This window comes from Silurus meridionalis, chromosome 7 (genome assembly GCF_014805685.1).
Source record: "Silurus meridionalis isolate SWU-2019-XX chromosome 7, ASM1480568v1, whole genome shotgun sequence".
NCBI lineage: Eukaryota > Metazoa > Chordata > Actinopteri > Siluriformes > Siluridae > Silurus > Silurus meridionalis.
In genome coordinates this window covers 9,710,476-9,726,500 of record NC_060890.1, presented here as the reverse complement: position 1 = coordinate 9,726,500, position 16,025 = coordinate 9,710,476, and the positions used below count along the sequence as shown (strand labels likewise).

Genomic DNA, 16,025 nt, shown 5'->3' with positions numbered 1-16,025 from the left:
CATTTATCTGTAATTATTTATAATTTATAAATAATTATATAATTTTTATTTATTTATTTATACAACTGTTTTGCAGTTAAGGGTTAAGGGCCTTGCTCAAGGGCCCAGGGCAGGTTAGCAGTACTCAGATTTGAACATTCTGATCAGAAGTGCAAAATCTTAATTACTGATGTATCACTTTTGGATTGCTGACAGCACTGCAGTCATTTATTGGGCCCTTGAGCAAGGCCCTTAACTCCTACTTTTTTTTTTACAGTATTATATTGTATGGATGGGTTGTATAGTGCTCTTTCTAGGTTCGTCATGTCCTGTAGACTATAGTCTTCATCAGTACATAGTGAATAGTAGGCCTACACCACTAGGGTTACTGATCAGCTCATCCTGTCCCACTGTGCATCCTGATCAATAATGTAGCAGCATCACCACAGCAGGATTAAGTCTTTATTTAGCTCCATCTGGCTCCAGTCTAGTCAGCAAAAACACTCTTTTAGAGCATGACCCCAAAAGTATCAGAGCTCCAAGAAAATAAAAGCGCCAGCACCGTCTGATAGAGTAAATGGGCAGATTTAAAGGGCACGATTTGAAGTGCGGATGGGGCAAACCACAGGAGCCGGAGAGGAAGTGTGTGTGTGTGTGTGTGTGTGTGTGTGAGAGAGAGAGAGTGTGAGTGTGTGTTTGAGAGAGAGAGAGAGTGTGAGTGTGTGTGTGTGTGTGTGTGTGAGAGAGAGAGAGCGAGAGAGTGTGTGTGTGTGTGTGTGTGTGAGAGAGAAAGAGAGAGAGAGAGCGAGTAGAGCAGCATCAGCTCGCATCCTGAAGCGTCTCGCACCACCAGCATCTCACGCACCGTCCACAAAGCAGCAAGGAGGACCCACGGGGAGGACACCATGTCGGTAAACTGCGCGGTGTGTCTCGGCCGGACTTCGCCGCTGGGTTTTGCCGGGATGCGGATTTCTACAGACTGCTGACTGAAACACCGCAAACGTAGGCTGTGGTTTTTTTTGGTTTTTTTTTTTACTGTCTGCTCATCTTTAAATCCACAAAAAACCCACTGCATGCTGAATGGTGCGGAATACGGGGTCTGGCTAATTTCACGTGAATGTCATTCTTGTTTAGGAATCGACACTGTTATTTGTGTGTGTTCGCGTGCGTGCGCGTGTGTGACATTCATCAGCCATCCAGTGCGTCCGGTGCACACGGTTATAATCCAGGTCATTTCACATTTGTCTTTGGTCCTGTAATGATTCCTGAAGCCGTACTTTGAGGTGTAAACAAATGAGCCTCACCAACGCGTCATATGAGGAGACTAGCATCATCAGATATCATCATTATCATCATCACCCGTTCACGTTTTTATACTGTAACGAGCTCCGGTGCGGCTCAGTGACGCACGCAGACGAGCTGACCAGCCGTGTTTCCTCCTTTCTTTCTTTCTTTTTTTTTTTTTTAATCTTATCTCTAAAATCTGTTTTTGACCTGCATATAGCGCACTGCGCATTATTTCAGAGCAGTTGCGGTACTAGGGTATGAGTTGAATGTTTTGGCAATATACGCATCGTTACTGTGAAAGCATATAACCCTATACTATAATGCAGACGTGTTGATGGTCAGAAGTGCTGAGTGTGCTGTTTCAGGGTTTTATGAGCAGGATGTGTGGTGTTATGGGATGGTCTGTCCCAGCAAACTTGCTCGACTCCATTCTGACCGGTGATGGGAAACAATCCTAAAATGGATTCTGGTGCCAGTTTTTAATACCAATAAAGTGTAATCCATAAGAACAGACATTCCTTGTAAAGGTACGCGTTTCAATAAGCAATCAATCGTTCATCTGGACTAATTATCTTCAGTTTATCAGGGTCATGGAGAACACAGAGCCTTTTACTGAGCATGAGGCAGGAATACACTCTTGGTTGTGATGTCAGTTCATCATGAGGCATCATACATACACTCATACACAGGGTTAATTTATCTATTGGCATGTCAAGTGCTAGAAAACCAAAGAAGACACCATGCAGAGAAACTGCACACAAGCACTAACTGTGCTCAGGACTGAACCTGGGACATTGGAGCCGTGAGGCAGCAAAGCGACTTAATGCTCCACTGTGTCATTTAGTAAACAAGCAGCACTTTTTTGTTTTATTGCTACACATAACACTGTCACAGCTATTGTTCAGGTTTAACCTTGATCTATGGATTTTCCAAAGTGCCACATTTTGTAAATATATTGTTTTCCATGCATGCTGCTTCTGTAATATACTTTTTTTGACTTCTTATGGCCATGGTAATTGTGCAAATTCAGTGGAAAAGTGGCATTTCTATTTACACTAAACCAACACCCCCTTTCCACTTAAAATAATAGGGAAAACACATACATCACTTTCTTTTTACATCGTAGTATCATTTGGACTGTAATTTCCTCCTAACAGAAATGTTCTACTATGATTTCTACCTGCATTCCATAATCTGGATTATCTCTAGGTCTTTGATCTACAGATTTTAATCAAATAAAACCATTCTATAAAATAGTTAGCAGATCTCCTGGGATTCCACCAGTTTTCTGTCCTTGCATGACAACAGGAGGAGGTGAACATTACTAGTGAACATTTATGCCAATATTTCACCATTGTTACATAAATCCTTCTATAGAAATGTTTTACTAGTTCCAACACTGGACAAGACCTTTATAGACCATTTCCTCTTTGGTCCTTGGATGCTTCTGGTTAGTTTATACACAGTGATTATTGTTACAGATTATTTATACTTGCGATCTAAAATGCCAAAATTAAAACTAGCACCATGTTGTTCATGTTCTTTCAGACCAGGAACTAACTTGCTGACGGAAATGAAAGTGTTTAGGTTTACAAAGTGACGCTTGGATTATAGCAGTGACAACTGGATACTAACTAGCAGCTCTTATTACAACAACACAATTAATTATAATTTAATATAAATTAGATAAAAAAAGACACCTTAGCCAGCACTGTATTGCATGCAACTTCTTATTTATTAGTGACCACACACAGGGCTCAGATGTCAGAGATGGTGCATTCGGCATATAACGGCATTTAATTGGCAAGAAAATCTAAAAAGATTAACAGAATAAACTCGTAGCACTATGAGAATAAAAAAAATAATAATACAAGCACTACGAGAATAAAGTCGTAGCTTTACCAGAATAAAGTCGTAGCTCCACAGGAATAAAGTCGTAGCTCCACAGGAATAAAGTTGTAGCTCTATGAGACTAAAGTAGTAGCTCTACGAGAATAAAGTAGTAGCTCTACGAGAATAAGGTCGTAGCTCTAGTAGAATAAAGTCGTAGCTCTATGAGAATAAAGTCTTAGCTCTACGAGAATAAAGTAGTAGCTCTATGAGAATAAAGTCGTAGCTCTACAAGAATAAAGTCGTAGCTCTACAAGAATAAAGTCGTAGCTCTACTAGAATAAAGTAGTAGCTCTAAGAGAACAAAATCGTAGCTCTACAAGAATTAAGTCGTAGCTCTACTAGAATAAAGTCATAGCTCTACCTGAATAAAGTCGTAGCTCTACTAGAATAAAGTCGTAGCTCTACCTGAATAAAGTCGTAGCTCTACCTGAATAAAGTCGTAGCTCTACTAGAATAAAGTCGTAGCTCTACCTGAATAAAGTTGTAGCTCGCTAGAATAAAGTCATAGCTCTAAAAGAATAAAATTGTAGCTCTACAAGAATAAAGTCGTAGCTCTACTAGAATAAAGTCATAGCTCTACCTGAATAAAGTCGTAGCTCTACTAGAATAAAGTTGTAGCTCTACAAGAATAAAGTCGTAGCTCTACAAGAATAAAGTCGTAGCTCTACTAGAATAAAGTCGTAGCTCTACTAGAATAAAGTCATAGCTCCACCTGAATAAAGGCGTAGCTCTACAAGAATAAAGTCGTAGCTCTATGAGAATAAAGTCGTGGTTCTATGAGAATAAAGTCGTAGCTCTTTGAGAATAAAGTTGTAGCATTATGACGACTCATCGCTAGCCAGTGCTTCAGCCGGTGCTGCTATGACTTAATTCTCGTAATCTTAGGATTTAAATTTTTTTTTACGTGGCACTAAAACGGCGTCATATCTCATACACTGTTTCACTGCAACAAGGATCACAGCAACATGGTTACACACGTCACCTAATTTAACCACAAAGATTTCAAAAACTTATGAAATAAATATGTATGCAATACATTATGACTGAACCTAAAATTAATGCTGTGACACACGTGGCGTTATACGCTATCTCTGCCGTTTTACCCCTCGCGTGCACGCGTTCCTGGTTCCTTGGTTTGTTCTGCTGATCGGTTTCTCACCACTGCAGTTCAGACACTGACAAGGAGCTCGGGAGATCACAACACTTGGTTTATTGGACATCAGGAGGTGATACATTATCCACCTAGGATTAAACGTCTAATCCCTCTCCCTCTCTACACTCTCACAAATCCTGCACAAATCCCACACAAATCCCACGATTCCAAATCCCGTGATTTATTATAAGCATAGACATACAGAATTACAGAAATACAGAAATACAGAATTTGATAACCTCAACGGTTATCAAAGCAAAGAACCAAACAGAGGAGGTTTTTAACAACCTGTGAACCTCATCAAACACAAGATAAACATCGTCCACATTGTATGGGTAAATGTTTGAAATCCTTTCGCTAAGGAAGTAATTGTAGGCATCCAGACTACTATTAATCTTGACTGCTTCTCTCGTGTAGACGCCCTCTGTCTCAATCAGATTATAAAACATCTCTGGATATGGTACTTTTATTATCTCTGGATATGGTACTTCAGGTAAACATTTAATGTTCTGAGTGAAAAGGTGTTGCCTTAGTGTCTGATGTGAGGAGTCACGTAATTTCACGCTTTTATAAAAATCATAAATGTTCTGTTTTAGCTAAACTTTAAAAAAAAATATGTGTTACAGTCGTTTTGTTTTGACAGCGCTATGCTTTAAAAATGGCACCACAGGAAATGCTTTAAGACCAGACATGCGCAGTATCCTGTCAACACTTTTGTTATTGTTTACACCCTTGAAATGGTCTTATAGGAACGTTTGGGTCAATTTACACTTACTGTACAAATTTGAACAGACATTACCTCTAAATTAAAAGCACATTTACATTTATAGTAAAAATAAAATGTGTGTAAGCACTAAAGACTAGAGTTACATTTAGGCATTCATTATTTAGTTTATTCATCTACTGCAAATGAAAAGCCTTTTATTCATGTGAAAACAGTAGCCTAGATAAACCCTAAAAATCACAATTAATCAAATCAATTATACGTAACATTAATGCAGTGCTTGGCAAAAAAAATAATAATAATCACATGTGGCAGTCTTACGTGTGAAAGTGCCACAGATAGCACCATATGAGCCACTCAGCTATTCATATGGTGATGTTTCTACATGCAGTAATCAGTTCAAAAGTTTTAGCCCATTGGAGCTGTTTAATAGCGTTGACCAAAATGGATAATTGTTTATACATCGTTTGTTTTAAATCCCTTTTTAATGTTTATCTTAGTAATTCAGTGATGCATTTGGCAGTAATATTTTGTCCACACACTTTTTCGTTACACCATATATTTAAATAAAATCAATGCCTATCTCCGCTAGTCAAATCACATATCACATAGTAATATTACATATCAATATGTGATATTGATTCAGTAGGATTCTGCATGCCTTTTACTTCACTTATACTGCTTTATAGACATGTTATTGACATTGCTTCAAGTCAATAAGAACATTTTTTTACAACAATTTATTTTGATAAAACATCTACATTGATTCTTTTTTGACAGACGCCTTCATCCAGAGTAACTTAGATTCATCTCATTCATACGACTGAGCAGCTATGTGGTTCAGCTTTGTATGGCCGGGATTTGACCTCATGACCTTTGGATCCAAAGTTCAATGCTATTACCGCTAAGCTACTACAGCTGTTGGCAGTGGGCTCAAATGTCTGGGTCCTTCTATACTTATATATAAGTATCATGGTAGAAAATCCAAAGCTGGATCGATATTTAATTTGATGATATCTTTTCTTTCAGAGAGGAGGGAAGGACAGCAGACACTCTAAAACCATTCGAGAGCATTGTGAACGCTGACCTCACCCACCAACAATCATGTTATCCATCTTGGCTGCAGGCTCTGTGTTTTTTCCAGGGCTTTTTCTCTTGTCCAAGCAGTGTTTGAAACGGCTGCCCTGCTTGAGATGGAGCGAGGGGGATGCCGTCTTGGTGTCTGCCAGGTAAAGTACGCAGTTCTGCTTTAGAAGGGGCAATGATTTGAATGGGTTTTGATTTGTACAGGATTGTACAGGTTAGAAAATAAAACCATTTTAACACACTAACATACAAAAACATACACCAGGTTGGTGTCTTCCGTTCAAGCTGTCATGGCCTCCTCCGCTGGTTATATCATCTCAACTTCCTGTGATGACATCATCAAGGATCAGTAAGTTTTTAGTATATTAGTTATGTAAGTATATAGTTAGATGATAATGAGGATGAGCCATGTGATTTGATGGCCCCAAGTCCCAGTGCAATTAGCGCTTGTTTGCGGATGTATTTTATTAGGTCACTCTGAGGAAATAGTTCCTGAGAAGAGCATTAGTGATCCAGCTCGTAGCATGTTCAAAAAAAGAGAACGATATCAATTGTTTTGATCAGCCACCATGTTGAATGTATTTTATATGTTTTGACAGAAATTCTATTAATTTACATTTAAATCATACAATTAAAATGAAGCCTTTTTCTCAGACAAAGTACCATCTGTTTAATAGAGCAGTGGCTCTTTTGAACTGCGAGAACCATGTGGTTTAAAGAAAATTTTATTTCAGGCACTGGCTGACCACTTCATACATCCTGTTTGCCGTGCCCTACTTCGTTTACGATATATACGCCATGTTCCTGTGCTACTGGCACAAGTTCCAGGTCAAAGGTCATGAGGTGGATAACGGGCCCAAACCCAAGTCTGTGGCTCTGAGTAGCTACCTCCGCAGAGAGTTCCTTATGGTCTTGCATCATGTCGTCATGGTCATCGTGTGCTTCCCCGTCTCAGTGGTAACCGTCGTCATGCATGTTTTTTGTTTGTATAGTTATCTGGATAAAGAAAAATCTAGGTCTTTATTTTTGATCTAGATGAATTCAGTGTTAGATCATAGAGCAGTCCTGTGTTTTCTCCCTTCACAATTTTTTTTTAAGTAAACATGTGCTTATTAAACATTATCTTTCTTGCATTAAATGATTCCTATTCAGACCAATGATCTGCTGATTATTGATTTAGTATGCTATACATGTTGGCTCATGGGTCTCAAAGTGGGGTCTTGATCATCTTTTAATAAAAACATGTTTTGTTAGGTTAGAAATAAAAAGGGAGAGCCCTGACTGCTAGGTAGTCATATAGACAATAGCTGTTTTTTCCCCCTTTTTTGGCAGTCTAGTTGTTTTCCAGCTGTGAGATATGTAGGCGTATGTGTCATTTATACAAGTGCAATACAAAGTGCAGCATTAGATCTAAGGAAATTATTATCATATAACGAATTACTATTAAGTTGTTGTCATTCTGTGTGCTAACAGTGGGATGTTGATTTTCCTTTCTCAGTTCTGGAGGCAGGGGAAGGGTGATTACTTCCAGGGCGTCATGTTCTTAGCTGAGCTCAGCACTCCCTCTGTCTGCCTAGGCAAAATCCTTATTCAGGTACATTCATTATTGATCTGGTCCATCCCTCTGGCCTTTTTAATCCTTATTCATCACTATCCCCCTTAGTCTTAAACAACAATACATGCAATATTGAGCATGCAGTGATCACACTGTACATTAATGCATATGTATTTATGCCTTACCAGTTCCTTTTCCCTTAGGGATTTTTTTATTCTCTGCTTTACTCATTAATCTAAATTTTTATATACATCTTAAAAAATTTCTTTTTTTTATAATAATGTCAATGTGTAAAAGCACTATCTAACTGAAATTGGTATAAGTGTATAGCATGGGTATGTGGGCCATGAGGCAATTATCTGATTCTAGAAGTATTACGTTTCTGCACAAATACGTAATTTGTTTAAGACTACACAGGATGTCTGGCTTCCATCTTTTTTTTTTTTCTTCAATGCAGTAATGAAATGTTTACATTATATATATATTTTTTTTAATCTATTGATATTATTAATTCATACAATCCAATATTTTGAAACAAATCAAAGAATTACAAATAATTGTTTTACCATAAACTGTTTTCAGTGAACTGCATGGTGCCTAAAGAACTCCATTGACAGCTCTTTATTCGGTTCATATGGCAGATTCAAGTGCATTAGGTTTGCATTTTCAGCAAATTAGAATGGTCATTGGACAAACAGCCTGAATCCATGGATACGTCATTTTGTATCCCACTCAGACGCACGGCTTCACACTGAATCAGTGAACGTGTGGGCGAGTGGATTTTGCATAGAAATGACACAGATAAAACAGATGAACTTCACAGATGAACCTTTACAGATGAAACAAATAAAACATAATATGCAGCAATATGCACTTCAATAACACACCTGTGCTTCCCCTATTTTACAAAACACCTGCCATCTCTGGGTATTTGTATGCCAGGGCAAAAGAAAAATAGAACACATGTCAGTTTCCAAACCCTGAGTTAAAAGACCTTGTGTATTCTCTAGAGATCGTTGAGCTATGGCGCATGCAAAAGGACACATTTACATGTACTGTGGTACAATTTGAGTAGGACTGGCTATTTTTGTTTGAGGAAGTATGCAAAAATGTTCTAGTCTACTGCTTTTGCCTCAAAGCATCTTACAGCTTAGTATATAATTGTAAGTTGACAAACTTTAACACTAACCTTTCATGTAGCAGGCACATGGCTAACAGTCTGTGCCTATATGTAACAGGGCTAAATGTGTTCTCAAGAGCATGCAGAGGACACAGTATTAAATAAATGTGGTGGGTCAGCTCTATGCTACATAAATCATTTTTGGAGTTATTTCTAGTTTGGCTATGTGTACTATGTGATGCATTTTCTTTAAATATAAAATAGAATGAAATAAAGACATAGAAAACCCTAACCCTAATATTTTAATAATTTTTTTTTTATAAAATATTCTTTTACATGTATGACTTATACTAGAAACATTCACTTTATTGGAAAAACTCATATTGATAAAAAGCAGGACTCACCTTGACTCTCAGAACAGCCTCAATTTTTCATGGCAAAGATTCCACAAGAAAACTTTATTTGAGATTATGGGCTATACTGACACAACTGCCTTACATAATTGCTGCTGGTTAGTTAGCTACACTTCCAAACTGTGAATTTATTACATCCCATAGGATGCTCTATATCAGTGGTCCCCAACCCCCGGGCCGCAGACCGGGACCAGTCCGTGGGTCAATTGGTACCGGCCGCACAGAAAGAATACATAACTTACATTATTTACGTTTTATTCTTTATCTGATTCTGAACAATGTTTTATTTTGGAAAATTACCGGATTCTCTCTGCCTCATCTGTCTATGACTCACTCTTGATGCATGTGAAGATTCTTGCCTCGGTCACATGTCTTACCTTCATCCACTACCTTCTTAAAAGGGCTGCTCCGGCTGCTAACACATAATATATTTAAAAATTTAAACCCACTAAATTAAAACCCAAAGATAGCAAAATGAACAAAAAACAACACAGTGGATTCATGTTTTTTATTATATTTAGAATATACCAGTTTTTTTGCCGGTCGTATCATTTTATTTTGTTGAATTTATCCGCCACACCTTAAAGGCCAGTCCATGGGGCAATAAAGGTTGGAGACCACTGCTCAGATCTAAAACATAGATTTCATGGAACCAGTTTGAACCAACACTGCTTTGTGGTATAAAAAGACCTATTCCTCACACAATTTAACCACCTCTATCAGCTTGGAATGTTGCCACCAGACAGGCTGAAACCAGGGATTAATGCTGTTCAGACCAAATGATTTTACCAATTTTCAATTGCCCCGTTTTAGTGATCTGTGCCCACTGCAGCATTAGAATCATTTCCTCTTCTGTTATTCTAGTCCATTCTATGTATAGAATACAGTATAGTTGTAAACAGTTGATATTTATGCTGCTGTGGCCTTCCTGTCAGCTTAAAAAATTCGGGAATTTCTCTTCAACACGGTGTAAGTGCCTGCAGAACTGCTACTCATGAAATGATTTTAGTTTTTCGCACCATTCTGTTCATTCTGTTACTTTATGTAAATCACTATCACGTGTTTTCCTTTCATTTTTGTCTAAATGCAAAATGCCAACCCCATACAGTACATATGTCATTGTATATGAATATTGCATTTGGGGCCCAGAAAAACTTCTTATTCATCATTGTTCTTACACTCTGCCTCTTTCACCTCTAACCCCCCCCAATATATTTAATTCAGACTTCTTCCCAGATTACACACTTGTGTTTTTTCTCTATCATTTGCTCTTTCTCTCAGTACAAGCAGCAGCACACGCTACTTCACAAAGTGAATGGGGCTCTCATGCTGGTCACTTTCTTCACCTGTCGAGTTCTTCTCTTCCCTTACCTCTACTATGTTTACGGCAGGTATGTGTCTTTATTTTCGGGGTTCTGGCTATTTTTCTCTCCTTCGCTCTCTTGTTATCTCACTATCTTGCCTTCTTCAAATTTAAAAAAGAAAAGAAAAGAAAAAACCCACACAAAACATAAACTCTTTTTTGCATTGCATTTACTAATGACTTCTGTTCATGTGAAATCTTTCCATCTTTGCCTTTTTCAGGTACGCATCAATTCCTCTTTACCAAGTCCCTTTTGCTGTGCCGTGGCAGTGTAACTTAGGTGCTGCTCTGCTCATGGCACCGCAGCTTTACTGGTTCTCCCTTATCTGTCGTGGAGCTCTGCGCTTATTTACTGGCGGCTCTTCACGTTCCCAAAACCCCAAATCTTCATCTAAACACCTCCCGGTTGGACACGCATCTTCTTCTCACCCAGTCAATGGCTACAGCGGTCGGGTGGCCACTCTAGATCCGTCCCCCACCAAGATCCACTAATAAAGACACTGAGCTAAAGAATACATGTACGTGTGTATGCGTGTGTATGAGTCTGAGGCTAAATGGGCCACATTAATGAGCCTGAATGAATTAACTGTGAAGACAAAGATAAAAAAAAAGAAAAGTAGTGATGTTGAATCTGCATACACAGGAAGTGTAACAGAATAGTTGTACTATAGCAGTACAGCACTCTTTCTAGCTCCAAGACTCACGTACTGCATATAGAACTGCTTTAGTAGAAATACAAGAGCTGTGCTCACAAAAAAAAAAGACTGGAATGAACTTTACAGTTGTATTTGCACAATAGGCAAGCCTATGTCAAATGCACATGTTAGAACAACTAAGGCAATATGTGCCATTATTATGCATTATTCTGACACTCAGTGGGTTATAATAACTGATTAGATAGGCATGTGTTGGCATTGTGCAAGAAATAATACATTTAATAATGAATAGATGTAACTGAAATTTTAATGGAAGAAATCCAAATCAGAATGCAAATATTTTTTATTCAGAAAAGTTCAGTTTGTCTGAAATCTACCTGGCAATAAAACCTAAATTGGTTTCATTAGTAAGATCTCATTTAAAACTAAGATTAAACATGGATCTGCAAATGTATTGAACACTATTGAGCTTTTTCAAGCTCTGTAGAAAATTCTGGAATGTATTATTTTGTACATGCTAGTTCCTTGTTTTTAGACAGCCTGGCTAAGCTTAATAACTAAAGCATAAAAGAAAAGGTGAGATGCTGCCCAGAAGTTTTGCCCTAAGGCCTAATGGAAGTGTATACATTGACTTTAAGGCAGAACATTCAGGTAGGTCTTAACCAGCACTATTAACTGTATTTATCTATATAATCTATCTATCTATCTATATACTACTTGTATATAAAAAGATAAAATAGACAACTTGAATTTATAAGTGAAATGATCAAATATATTGCTGCCTTATCCTTTCTGGTATTTTGAGACATTTTTGTTTATTGTTGCATTTTTGTTATAAGAGTAATACAAAATGTACGGGGGGACAGGGGAGAAGTCGAAAGGGAAAATATTCTCTTAACATTTTTATTTATGCTTAGTCTTTGGTGGCATTTTGTTTGTTGTAAATTCCAATTTATTTATTGATTTTTTACGTTTATTTAATGTGTTTGTGTTTTATCCACCCAGTCTGGGATTTATGTTTCCTTATCATACTGGTTATGAAAATGTATGTTGGAACTCATAGCCTGTATTGAATTCCTAAATTATTAAAGTTGCCATATGACCCTAAAGCAAACCTGAAATGCTTGCAACTGCTGTCTTGCTTTTCAGTTTGTGGAATGAATAAACTACATACAGGAAACCCACTTGTGGTAGATAGAGTTTTCAGTATGCCGCTTATGCTATGAGTTAACGATCAGCTCTGTGTTGGAACGCTTTTGAGAAAGCATACATTTTTCAGACTTCTGTTTTTTTTTTTTTTTTTTTTATGTGAACTTGTGTAATAATGTCAATAGTGTGTTCTTACTTTTTAAAAACAAATATCTGTCATTTACTTCTTGAAAATCTGTATAGTTTAATTGTGGAACCGAGAGCCTATAGCATTTAACGCCTCTAAAAGCTGCCCCATAAAAAAGCTATCACATAGAACGATTGTAGAGGTGTGCATTGGGACTAGGATGCCACAGGACCAAACAAAAAAAGCAAGACCACATTTATTAACATGTGAGCATAACGAGTTCTTGTTCCACATAATGCATTTACCCCATTCATTCATTAATTAGTTCATCCATGCATCCATCCATCCATCCATCCATTCATTCATTCATTTATTCATTCATTCATTCATTCATAAACTGCATTATTCCAGTCAGGGTAACAGTAGTTTAAATGTTTTATTTATTCATCTATACTGTGGTAAATACAATCAGTTTGGCAGGTAATTTTGCAGGTATGTTGGAAAACTAATAAGTGGTCAGAGTTCTGAAGTGGGCACAAGTGGGATTATTAAAAGGAGTCCTGCACACACCGAAGTGAGAGGCCTTTTTAAACCTGTATTTGAGAGGTTTTTGTCTACAGACAGTTGACCTGTATATGTTTCTTAGGTCGTGATCTCTAACTGCTGTCGTACAGTGATTGGTAATGAGGATATGGTAATAAATATTTTTGTAAATAAATCAAAACGTACAAAAAAATGTAGCAGCAAGTGAAGAGGGTTGTGGCAAAAGCAAGGGAAAAGGCATATGAGGAGCTGTATGAGAAGTTGGACACTAAGGAAGGAGAAAAGGATTTGTACAGATTGGTCAGGCAGAGGGACCGAGCTGGGAAGGATGTGCTGCAAGTTAGAGCAATAAAGGATGGAGATGGAAATGTGTTGACTAGTGAGGAGAGTGTGTTGAGAAGATGAAGCGAGTATTTTGAGCAGCTGATGAACGAGGAAAATGAGAGAGAGAAGGTTGGATGATGTGGAGATGGTGAACCAGGAAGTAGATAGGATTAGTAAGGAGGACATAAGAACAGCTATTCAGAGGATGAAAAGTGGAAAGTCGGTTGGACCAGATGACCGGTAGAAGCATGAAGATGTTTAGGAGAGATGGCAGTGTAGTTTTAAACCAGATTGTTTAACAGGATTTTGGAAGGTGAGAGGATGCCTGAGGAATGGAGAAGGAGTGTGCTGGTAGCAGTGTTTAAGAACAAGATAGATGTGCAGACCTGCAGTAACTACAGGGGAATTAAGTTGATCAGTCAATGAAGTTATGGGAAAGAGTAGTGGAAGCCAGGCTGAGGGAAGAGGTGGTGAGGGTGAATGAGTTTAAGTACCTGAGGTTAACAGTGCATAGTAATGGAGAGTGTGTTACATAAGTGAAGAAAAGAGTGCAGGCAGGGTGGAGTGGGTGGAGAAGAGTGGCAGAAGTGATTTGTGATAGGAGAGTATCAGCAAGAGTGAAAGGGAAAGTTTATAGGACTGTGGTGAGACCTGCGATGTTGTATTGATTAGAGACAGTGGCATTGAGTAAAAGACAGAAGGTGGAGCTGGAGGTAGCAGAGCTGAAGATGTTGAGCTTTTCGTTGGGAGTGACGAGGATGGACAGGATTAGAAACGAGTTTATTAGAGGGACAGCGCATGTAGGACGTTTTGGGGACAAAGTGAGAGAAGCCCGATTGAGATGGTTTGGACATGTGCAGAGGAGGGACATGGGCTATATCGATAGGAGAATGCTGAGGATTGAGCCACCAGGAAGAAGGAAAAGAGGAAGACCAAGGAGGAGGTTTATGGATGTGGTAAGGGAAGACATGCAGGTAGTTGGTTTGAAAGAGGCAGATGTAGAGGACAGAGTATGGAGACAGATGATCCACTGGAGACAGATGATCCACTGTGGCGACCCCTAACGGGGAGCAGCTAAAAGTAGAAAACCACTGTAACTTCCTTCATAAAACGAAAACAAAACCAACCACTAAGGAAGGAAATGAGTGGTTTTCTAATAGAACACCGTGTTCTTACATGACAAACGAAATGTGGTGCCTGTGTTGCTACAAATGGCGATTAATACAGTATAATATATTAATATACACTCACCGGCCACTTTATTAGGTACACCTTACTAGTACCGGGTTGGACCCCCTTTTGCCTTCAGAACTGCCTCAATCCTTTGTGGCATAGATTTAACAAGGTACTGAAAACATTCCTCAGAGATTTTGGTCCATATTGACATGATAGCATCACACAGTTGCTGCAGAATTGTCGGCTGCACATCCATGATGCGAATCTCCCGTTCCACCACATCCCAAAGGTGCTCTATTGGATTGAGATCTGATGACCGTGGAGGCCATTTGAGTACAGTGAACTCATTGTCATGTTCAAGAAACCAGTCTGAGATGATTCGCGCTTTATGACATGGCGTGTTATCCTGCTGGAAGTAGCCATCAGAATATGGGTACACTGTGGTCATAAAGGGATGGACATGGTCAGCAACAATACTCAGGTAGGCTGTGGCGTTGACACGATGCTCAATTGGTACTAATGGGCCCAAAGTGTGCCAAGAAAATTTCCCCCACACCATTACACCACCACCACGAGCCTGAATCGTTGATACAAGGCAGGATGGATCCATGCTTTCATGTTGTTGACGCAAAAATTCTGACCCTACCATCCAAATGTCAAAGCAGAAATCGAGACTCATCAGACCAGGCAACGTTTTTTTTCCAATCTTCTATTGTCCAATTTTGGTGAGCCTGTGCGAATTGTAGCCTCAGTTTCCTGTTCTTAGCTGTCAGGAGTGGCACCCGGTGTGGTCTTCTGCTGCTGTAGCCCATCCGCCTCAAGGTTCGACGTGTTGTGCATTCAGAGATGCTCTTCTGCATACCTCGGTTGTAACGAGTGGTTATTTGAGTTACTGTTGCCTTTCTATCAGCTCGAACCAGTCTGGCCATTCTCCTCTGACCTCTGGCATCAACAAGGCATTTGCGCCCACAGAACTGCCGCTCACTGGATATTTTCTCTTTTTCGGACCATTCTCTGTAAACCCTAGAGATGGTTGTACGTGAAAATCCCAGTAGATCAGCAGTTTCTGAAATACTCAGACCAGCCCGTCTGGCACCAACAACCATGCCACGTTCAAAGTCATTTAAATCACCTTTCTTCCCCATTCTGACGCTCGGTTTGAACTGCAGCAGATCGTCTTGACCATGTCTACATGCCTAAATGCATTTAGTTGCTGCCATGTGACTGGCTGATTAGAAATTTGCGTTAACGAGCAGTTGGACAGGTGTACCTAATGAAGTGGCCGGTGAATGTAGATAGCAAAGACAAAACAAACAAACAAGAGCTAATAGCATTGACTTCTGTCTGCGAATTGGTTTACATGATGCTATAAACTAGGGCTGCAACTAAAGGCTATTTCAATAATCGATCAACCTGACGATTAAAAACTATAATCGACGGGTTGAGCGATTAATCGACCAATTGGATAAAAATTCAT

The 16,025-nt window shown here is 38.9% G+C and overlaps 1 protein-coding gene across 1 annotated transcript; it reads left to right on the top strand.

Annotated features, from left to right (window-relative positions):
- Nucleotides 1-726: 726 nt before the first annotated feature.
- On the top strand, nt 727-12,413 carry tlcd3bb (TLC domain containing 3Bb). Its single transcript, XM_046852910.1, has 7 exons — nt 727-981; nt 6,066-6,265; nt 6,388-6,471; nt 6,857-7,079; nt 7,621-7,716; nt 10,492-10,601; nt 10,795-12,413. The coding sequence occupies exons 2-7, from the start codon at nt 6,141-6,143 to the stop codon at nt 11,063-11,065; spliced, it is 909 nt and encodes a 302-aa protein (XP_046708866.1). The 5' UTR covers nt 727-981; nt 6,066-6,140; the 3' UTR covers nt 11,066-12,413.
- Nucleotides 12,414-16,025: the final 3,612 nt, after the last annotated feature.